Source organism: Cavia porcellus, unplaced genomic scaffold, assembly GCF_034190915.1.
Source record: "Cavia porcellus strain 051 isolate PalLab524CR breed Dunkin Hartley unplaced genomic scaffold, mCavPor4.1 scaffold_31, whole genome shotgun sequence".
In the NCBI taxonomy this organism is placed as follows: domain Eukaryota; kingdom Metazoa; phylum Chordata; class Mammalia; order Rodentia; family Caviidae; genus Cavia; species Cavia porcellus.
In genome coordinates this window covers 27143116-27153164 of record NW_026947514.1, presented here as the reverse complement: position 1 = coordinate 27153164, position 10049 = coordinate 27143116, and the positions used below count along the sequence as shown (strand labels likewise).

The 10049-nt window shown below is 41.3% G+C and overlaps 1 protein-coding gene across 2 annotated transcripts; it reads left to right on the top strand.

Moving 5' to 3' along the window:
* The first annotated feature begins 28 nt into the window (after window positions 1-28).
* Zc2hc1c (zinc finger C2HC-type containing 1C) lies at window positions 29-9989 on the top strand. 2 transcript variants are annotated; one of them, XM_013155136.3, is made up of 3 exons: window positions 29-136; window positions 1058-2381; window positions 6987-9989. In XM_013155136.3, the coding sequence occupies exons 2-3, from the start codon at window positions 1077-1079 to the stop codon at window positions 7248-7250; spliced, it is 1569 nt and encodes a 522-aa protein (XP_013010590.1). In that variant the 5' UTR covers window positions 29-136; window positions 1058-1076; the 3' UTR covers window positions 7251-9989. The 2 variants fall into 2 exon arrangements, with proteins under 2 accessions (XP_013010590.1, XP_003472475.1); XM_003472427.5 differs by lacking the exon at window positions 29-136 and adding an exon at window positions 709-959.
* The last annotated feature ends 60 nt before the right edge of the window (window positions 9990-10049 follow it).

The window sequence follows — 10049 nt, the reverse complement described above, 5'->3', positions numbered from 1 at the left end:
CGGTATCCAGGCAACCGGATTACCGAAGCCAACCGAGAGCGGTTGAGCTGCGGTGTTGTGGAGGGTGGGAGGGTCAGGTAAGGCAGGCTAGGTGTTGGGATTACCCCTGAGCAGGAGCGGTCTCCAAGAGCCTCAGGTACGCGAAAGGGCGGGGAGTCTTGAAGTCAACACCTCGATCCACCGAAGGGCTTGTCCCTAAAGGCACAGTCCCCAACTGAGGTCCCCCTGACCCTCCGGGACAGGACATGACCTCCGCGTTCCGGACCTAGGGCCAGCCGCGCCCAGATCTGGTGGCCCCCACCTGCCTGGTGACAAGCCTTTTTGGGTCTGTGTCTCTGAGACTTCTTGTATGCGGGTCTGACAGCCAGGTATTGCTTCAAAGCCTGGCGGGCACTGCTCTTCAGCGCCCTGAAGGTTCCAGCAAGTTCGGAAGCTCTGTGCAGGCCCTACGTCTGGGCCGCAGGTTTTCTGACCTGTTGAAGTGGTGGGGTTGGGTTCAGAAGGAACCTTCAGTTTGCAGGTGAAAACTAGGGGCTTTCGAGGGGAAGTTGCTTATTCTGAGTCCTACCTCTAAAACCTGACCATTGCTCTTTCACCTGCTACATAAAAATATGTGGCAAAAGGCTGGGCGTGGTGGCTCACACTTGTAATCCCAGGACTTGGGAGGCTGAGGCAGGAGGATCGATGCAAATTCAAGGCCAGCTTGGGCTACAAAGTGAGTTCACGGCCAGCTTGAACTGCATAGTTGAAACCTTGTCTCAAAAAAGATAAAAAAAAAAAAAAGTGTGCATGGTAGAGACTAGTACTGGTACAAAGAAAAATTAGGTGGCAAGAACACCTGTACCCCATTTGTTTTCCTGTCTTCAAGGCCTACCACAGTATCTGCACATAATCATTACCCAGCATACTGAAGGAACCTTCTGACATATGCAGCACCAATGTTCCTAGAAAAGTTTAAGGTAAATGTGGGTAAGGCAAATGTAAAGAGTTGACTTTAGCAAGGAGGAGTGAACCTCAGACAAATTCTTCACATGTATCTGGTTTGAATCTCCCCTAGGCTTCAGGCCAAGCCCTGAATGGCTGGTCTCCAGTTGGCTCCTCAATTGCCTGTGGGCGTTATGTTCCCACATAATAAAATGAAAGCTCCAGGGCTCCACTCAGCCAAGCAAGACCCTTATGAACAAGGTGACTCTTCCCAGCACTCTTCAATGGGGCACGTGAAGACTTTTCACCAGAAGCCTTTGAGCAAGAAAGAGCAGGCACTGGATAACGTCTACACTCACCCCAAATGGAACATCAGCACAAGAGCCTGGAGCTACTTTTATTCCCACTGTGCTGGAATAAACCAGCGAAACTTGGGAAGCAATTCCCAGGGCCAAGGAAAGAGCTTCTTGTACTCTCCAAGCTCTCAGTCCGGGTGTCCCAAAGCAGATGACCAAGACTTAATCCCCTTTACAAAGAAGCGAGTTGGGGTGGACCGGGCCTATCCCTTGAAACCCATGGTTCACCGGAAATCTTGTAGTACTGGGGAAGCTGGCACTGACAGGTACCAGAATATCCACACAAGACCCCCTGAGCCAACAGAATTTTCAGTCAGCAACGTGGGTTTGAGAAACTGGGTGAATTTATCTATTCTGGCTTCCATGCAGGAGGAGGCCATGGCAGACCTCCACAGGACTGAGCGGATGCAGCTCCAAAGACTTGAAGCTGCAAGGGAGAGCTTAGAGGAGGAAATCCGAAGAAAAGAGAGTCTCCTGAGGGAAAAGCTGAAGAAGACAGAGGAGGAACTCAGAAAGATACAGAGGGAAAAGGCACAGGCCAAAGAAAAGGAGCGAGTGCTGCAGAGAACGATACAACTCAGAAGAACTAAAGGCAATAACACTACCACCATATACGAGCCTGTCTTTTCCCCAGAATTTGGGACTGAAGAGGTGTTCAGTAGAGACAGAAGAGAGGATGAAACTTGGGGACAGCCTCAGGAAAATTCTAGTCCAGTCCAGCTCTCTGATTATGGAATCCAGAGGCTCAAAAAGGAAAGGCTAGTGGCAAGCAATAACAAGATCCGAGACCAAGCCTCAGAGCCACTGAAGTTCTTTCAGCCTTCAGAAGAAGCAGGCAGTAATTTGCAGGGATCCACCAGAGGTTCTAGCCTGTCCAGAGCACCAGAGTCCTTAGGTTCCACCTGCTCCACTGAAGAGCCAGAGCTGGGCACGTGCAGCCACTGTGGGCGCACATTTCTTTTGCTCAGGCTGGAGAGACACTCCACCATCTGCAGCAAGATGCAGGCTTCCAAGAGGAAAGTGTTTAACTCCTCCAAGGCCCGGGCTAAGGGCACCGAACTAGAGCAGTACTTGAACTGGAATGGGCCAGCCACCGTCAAGGTAATAAATGCCACACGGATCTGACTTTGTATGGGGATCACTGTAGGGACCTGTCACATCCTCTTCAGTTTTCTATAGGGAAAACTCAGGTGCCATGTGGGATGAAGGTGAGACTTAACATTTCTTGATTACTACTGTGTGCCAGTCACTGTGACAGGAGCTTTTCCTGGGATACTTACCATTCTATGAGGCTTTCATTATCTCTCATTTTATCAATTCAAAAGTTAAGACTTCGAGATGCATACTCATATATCAAGGCTTGTGCAGGTTAAGTAACTTTCATGAAGTCACAGCTTTAAATGACAAGGCCAACATGTAAATCTTGGTTGGACTAACTCCAAACTCTAGACTTAAAAAATATGTCCTGTTGGGGATTTTAGTTCAGTAGCACCACACCTGCCTGGAAATTGTGAAGTTCTGAGTTTGATAACTGCTAAAAAAAAAAAAAAAGGAAAGGAATATATATATATACATATATATATATATATGTATATATATATATATATATATACTCTTGACTTAAAAGTAGTATATGTTTAAAAAATTGATAAATTTAAGAACATGACACATCTAAAGAAAAAGCTATGCACAAAATATTTCTTTTTTTGGTTTGGCAAGAGAACTTGCTCTTTGCAATACGCTCTGCCATCTCCCAAGCCTGGGGTCTGTTATCACTCATTTAGCTATATCTACTCTTTCATGTTTAGCTCAATTTTGATACGCTTCAGGGCAAAAGATTCTTTATTTTCTTTTAAAACATCACATAGAGAAACCAAATTATTAAGAGTTTTGAAACATTTATACAATAAGTTCAGGAGAACTTCATAGGTATATTTGGACATACTTGGTTAGGATTGTCTCATGAATAACTATCAAGATTATGACCCTCATTTTATAAAATGAGAATTTCTCAAATTGTTGTGTATCAACCTTTTTTATTTTAGTTTTAGTGTGTGTTAGAGAAACATAACAGCACATTAAACCTGCAATTTGGGGGGTCACAAATTTAAAGAAAAATATTAATCATAATGAGAATAAAGTTATCAAATTTGGGGAATTATCTCAAAGATCTCATCTAGCTCTAATATAGAAAAATAAAAATGTGTCTCAGTTTAATTTCTTTTTCCAACCCTTCCTCTGCTTGGTTGGTACTTCTTGTCTATCAGGACTTTACTGTTCCATGTATATTTGCTGAGGTCTTTAAAAGCTCACATGGATGTGATGGTTGTGAGGAGATGTACAGTACTTTTGCAGTTGGAATTCTTTCAGTACAATCTGGGAGATCACCACAAGAAAGCCCCTTTCATGATCAGAGGTAATCTAGCATCCAACAAGGAGTCAACAGCTTCACTGGTATATAATAACAGGATAGCCAGTCAGTGCGCTTTCCTGTTTTCTTTTTGGTCAACCCAGTAATCCACTGGGGATTCCCTGTGTCCAACCACAGAAATTTATATTTGGCTAGAACCTAAAAGAATCTTGTGGTTCTTAAAGTTCCTAAATATAGTGGCAGGGAAGCAAAAGACTTGGGTTTTTGAGATCAGACACCCAACTAGTTTGAGGAAATGAGTCTTATTGAGGACAGAGAGGCAGAAAGGACCTGGTCTGAGATACATTTCCTCCTGGGAATGTCCCAGGTCTTACTCTAGAGTGCTGTATCTTCAGAAGCTCACTGTTTGTATTTCCATTGTCATTTATTTACAAGAAGAAATGATTTTTTAAAATCTTTACGTAACTTCCAGCAGATTTGAGTATCTTGTCCACTATGTACATTGGGAGCATTTAAGAGCAGGGACTACGCACATCTTTGTGTTTAAATGCATTAATTGAATATAATTTCAATATAAATAAAGAATTTGGGGGCTAAATATATAACTTAGGGGTAGAGCATTTGCCTAGCATGCTGGAGACCTTGGGTGAAGCCCCAACACCAGGGGAAAATATTAAAATATAGATGTTTTCATACACTTGAGGAACCTTCCCCTAGCTGAATTCTTTTAAAGGTTCCTGGATACCATCTCTAATCCCAGCTCTCTGGCCTTCTTTCTTTCTGTTTCAGGAGGATCCTTCCTAATCCTTTGATCATAACTGTTGTAGTTATCAAGAGCTACTTGTCTTTTTATTTTCATTGTTTTAAAATTAATTTTAAGTAATATTGTATGCCTTTTAAAAATCACATAGTTTGGGCTGGGGATTTAGCTCAGCAGCATAAGTGCCTGCCTTGCAAGCAGGTGGTCGTGAGTTCGATCCCCAGTACTGATAAAAAAAAAAAGATTATTAAAAAAAATCATACAGTCCTAAGTTTCTTTCTTCGTTCCTTTTCTTTTTTTGGTAAGCATTTTTGTATTCCCAAATAATACTTTATTTTCTTGATTTGCTCATTTCCTACATTATCCAGTGATTTATATGGAACTGTGATTGAAGCCGTCCCCCATGTCCTCTCCCCTTAATTTCTTCTTCTTCTTCTTCTTTTTTTTTTTTTTTTTTTTTTTTTGATGCCAGCGCGCAAACTCACAATCTTGCACTTGCCAGGCAGGCGTTCATACCGCTGAGCTAAATCCTTGGCCCCGCCCCTTAACTTTCCTACACCCTGTCCTCCACTGTAGTTCAACCCGCATTTTAGATTAAATCAGCGGTCAGATTTTAATTCCTATGTAAATTTTGTTCATGATGAGTGAACAAATTTTGCCCCTGCCCACACATATTTAAGTTACTGACTTATTTTCATATCCTTTGTTTTCCTACATACCTATCTCTAATTTCTTCCCCAAGTGATCTGATGCCAGACATCTGTTAATGTTTTTATGAAGCTTTCAAATACTTCTCATAATGCATCAATTTGGTGTTTTTTGTTTTTGCTTTTGTTTTTTGAAAATCTATCCTCTTCTTCTCCCTGCCCAGTCTGGACTGGCTATTTCTGAGGTCTGGTGCAGACCTGTTGCTTGGGGAATTCTCTTGTCTCCTGTTACCAGAATCCTGTATATTTTTTTGCTTCACTCTTCACTGTACTAAAAAATGTACACAGGAAGTATATTTAACAATTTTACAATGACCGTGCTGCATATTTGGCAAGCCATTTCAGGCTCAAGATCTATGATCTTTAATTTAAGGAAAATGAATGAAAATATCTAATAGCTTATTTGATAATTTGGCTAGATTTAGAATCCAAGGTGGAAAATTATTTACTAGAGCTTTTAAGGCATTCACCACTAACTTTTAGTGTCCAGTGTTTACTGTTAAAAAATCAATATCTAGATTCCTATTTCCTTATGTGAAACCTGTTTGGTTTTTTTTCTGAATACATACAGGACTCTCTTTATTCTCATATTTTATAATGATTGTGCTCAATACCTGGAGAGCCATTCCAGTCTTAAGATTTATGGCCTTTGATGTGAGGAATGTGATATTTTAAATAACATTTCCCTTGTGATGTCTCTGTTCTTTTTGGGTGCCTCCTGGTGACATGTTGGACTTCAGTATTGCCTTCCTAATTTTCTAATGTTTTCTACTTTCCATTTTCTTTTTCCCCCAGGAATTTTCTTAACATCATTTTGCAACATTTCTATTTTGTTTTTTACTTTTAGCTATCAAAAAGTTTTAATTTATAATTTATTTGATTCTTTTGTTGTTTCTTTTCATAGTGTACTCAGTTTATGGACATAGTCTCTTCTAATATTCATTTTGTTGATAATTATGTTTTCTGTTAGAAAAAAACGGCTGGGCATTGTGGTATATGCCTATAATCCCCATTATCTGGGCAGGCTAAGAGAGAAGGATTGCAAACTTGAGCCCAGTCTGGGCAATTTGAGACCCTGTTTCAAAATAAAAAGATCTCAAGTCATAGTTTAGTGGCAGAGCCTGAATGTTGCATGCATGAGTCCCTGCGTTCAGTCTTCTGTGATAAAAAATAGTAAGTTTTCATCTTGTTGCTGTTCCTTGTTTGTACACCTTTTTGGGGGTCTTTTTCTAGTTAAAGAGTTTTTGTTAAATACCTGGTGATCAGTGGCTTCCTTTCATGTTCAAGCTTAAGTAAAGCTTGTTGACTACACTCTTTCATATTAAGGTTGTCACACAGTGAACACTGTAATTGGGATTCTCAAGGTTAGTGTCTGACGGCTTATCTCTAGGCTGATTGGTGCATCTAGAGGGTCCTTCTCTTTCCTAAGAGGATACCAGAAGGTTGATAGTTCACAATTTGCTATGTATACTGGCACTTACTCCCCACTTACACCTTCAAGATTTGCTGTTTCCTACCCTGTCTGGATTCCCTGAGTTGAAACCATCCAGTTCAGTTTCTCCAGAGAGTTAGGTTCCTGTTCTCCTGAGAAGATGGGACTTGTGGATATACAAGTTAGAGAAGCCAGCTTATTTTTAGTGCTGTATCTCCCTGGTTTCAACAGCCTGCTACTTCTAATCACTGACCCTTTCTGAGGTTCTGCTAGGAGAATGGTTGGCCTTCAGTGGACTCTGGCTAGTCAGTTACCACTGTGGCTCCTTTCCTGTTCTCTTTGACCGTGTGGATTACTGTCCTTTATTTCCTTCTGTCATTCTGATGGAGACTCAGGAAGGACACACTGAGTGATTATTCTTCCTTTTACATTACAGGCCGAACCTCCTCAGAAGAGCAACTGGAGACAGAAGCATGAATCTTTCATCCGTACGCTCCGTCAGGCACGAGAGGTCCAGCAGGTCATCGCCAAAGGTGGAAATCCCTCAGACTTGCCTCCCATCCTACCTGCAGAAAACCCAGACTATGTCCAGTGTTCTCACTGTAGCCGTCACTTTGCTCCCAAGGTAGCTGAGCGACATATTCCCAAGTGTAAGACCATCAGAAACCGTCCACCACCTCCAAGAAAGCACAACAGTTGAGTAGGCAATAGCAGAAACCTCCTCAAATAGTTTAGAAGCGTCTGCTTCTCTGCAGCAATAAATAGGACAAGAATACTTTGATATAAAGCAGAGAAGAAACCTCCCAAAACTTTTACATCACACAGCTCTGCTAAAATTGGGGAGGAGAAAACTATTGCTAAGCAGCAGGACGCGGAAGGAAGCCCAGCTTCCCACTAAACTACAACCTCGGCTGGTGTTTCTCATTGCAGACCCCAAGAACGGATGGGTGAAGACACTGAGTAGTGAGCAGGCTACATTAAAGCTCTTTCTCACACGCCTGACTGCGGTTTGTGCTAGTGAAGCGCCTGTATTTATTTTTCTGCTCACCACATGTGCCCATTGTTTCTGTTAACCCTTCATGCTCTTGCAAGAAATAGGGAGTATTGGAATGAGTTGGGGTCAGAGGACTGTGGTCACCCAGATGGTAATTCTTATAAAACATAATATGATTTTGCTCTAAGGCATTATTAATGAAAGTCTGTCCTTGGCCCCCATGAGGCATGGTTCTGACCAAATGTCAATAAAAGTATACCACGTGAAGGCACTCACATATCCTGAACTTTCCCTGCGGTATACCGTGTAATAAAGGCAACATCTTTATGTACTTTACAGGGCAAGGATGGGGGAAAACGTATTAGACATCTTGTTCTTTTCTAATGGGTTTCATATGTTGAAAAGGAAGACACTACTAGCATTCTTTCAAATCATGTTGGTTCAATGACTTTTTAAATGAGGCAGCAGATGTATCCTCAAAGCAAGCTAAGACGTTACTGTGTCACATGTCCCTGTTGATTATAACAGAGTTAAATTCTATTTTGAAGAAAACTCTGAAGGAAAAGGGACCAGATCTTTTTAAGTTTCTGTGTAGATTAGTGCCTAGCACGAGGTAGGCCCTCAATGGGTTTGAGGGACTTAAAAGTAAAAACTGAATGAGTCCTTGAGGAAAGCGCACAGAGGCACTGGATGTTTAACCAAGTATGTCCATCCCCCAGTCAAGGTTAATGAGGAAGACACTAAGTTCCATACTTGGTGTTAAAAGCAGTACACGGTCAAAGTTACCAAATGACAGCCTGTGGACAGCTTTTCTCCCATATTTTATTGGCTGGGACAGCATTACTGATCTGACATTCATATTTATGGCTTATGGAGCATCTCTTTGAAAAGCTGGAGGTTCTGGAAACACTGAACCAGCAACACGTACAGATAGGCTAGGAGGGGTCCAGAATCACTGGCCCTTCACTCAGAGCCTATAGCAGGTGGGGCCTGAAACTTGCTTTATGTGCCTGGCTCCACAGGCCTCAAACTTGGATTTGAGATCCAAGGATGATATTAGGGTTACAGGTCAGGGCTTTCCAGAGAACAAATGCTGTGTTTAGGGAGTGTTTCTAAGACATAAAGACATAGTAATTCATTCTTAAGTTGCTGAGGAAATAGTCATTGCCTTTGCGTTTCTTTGATCTCCTCATGTTTAGACTGGTTATTCTATTAGTCTTTTAAATTTAGCTTGACTTGGCTTTTGGGAAGATGTAAGAACTGTTTTCTATCTATTCTCTTCCCGGATGGGGTGAGGGATGACAAATAATGTTGCTTGTAAATGTCTGTATCTTATATTACTTTATCCAAGAACCTTAGTGCTAGCAAACATAAATTTTAAAGTTCAAAAAATTAAGCAATGGGAAAAAAATCCCATGGCAATAATGTCATTTCAAAGTGTGTACAATGAAAATGAAGTATGTTGTGTGCATGTATGAATCTGCCAAAATGAAAGCCATTAATGTTTAATCAATTAAGAAAAAGTGGACAGGCCAAGAAAATATTTCTTTTTTTTCCATTCAACACAGTACCTTCTGGTCAACATTTGCTTTTGGTCATTGATTGATCACTCTTCATAACTACATAGAAGGTAGCAGAGACGACACTGTAGCTTTTCTCCCTAATGTGCATGACTTTGTGAGGTTTAATGATCAGCAAGTTTATTTCCACAGTTAATCACTGAAGCAGTAATCATTTGCAGCAGGAAGGCCCATGTTTTAGAGTCCTGAGTATGAATTACTCTGCCCTGCCACTATCATGAGTAATACTTCCCTGGAGGTCCCAGGGATCTTACTTGAATGAATGTGTCTAAAATACATCCATGCCTCTAAATTGTTCTTTTATCAATGTTTCTGAACATGACAAACCAAATGAAATTTGAGTTTTAGCTTGTTTTCACTTTGAGCTTTAGCAAGATGCTCAGCCAAGAGAAGTGGTAACTTGGCTGTGCTATGCCTGGGGAGACCAAATACAGCTCAGTCTCTTTGAAGGAAGTTTCATAAACAACTGGTGTAATCGCTTGGAAAGGCCCCTACTAGGCCTGAGAAGGTAAGTGCAAAAGGGGACCCTACTTTTAAATAGGCCATTTTTTTCCTCCCCTCTGTACTTTTAGCACTCTCTTGTAGAAGTTTTTAGAAAATAAGATTAGCAGCAAAAATGATTTTGCTGGGAAGGATATGAGAAAGAAGCAGAGATTATTCCTGTAAAATGATCCTTGCATTGTTTCTGTTGCAAGTATATGTATGTATTTATTTATTTATTTAGTCATTTTCGTTTTTTATCGGTACCGGGGATCGAACTCACGACTGCCTGCTTGCAAGGCAGGCGCTTATGCCGCTGAGCTAAATCCCCAGCCCCTGTATTTATTTCTATAAAGGCTTATAGAATAAAAGATATATAAAGGCCTACCCTTGTACTTTATGTCCAGTGACTGACATTGGTGTGAGACTTACTAAGACACAGCAC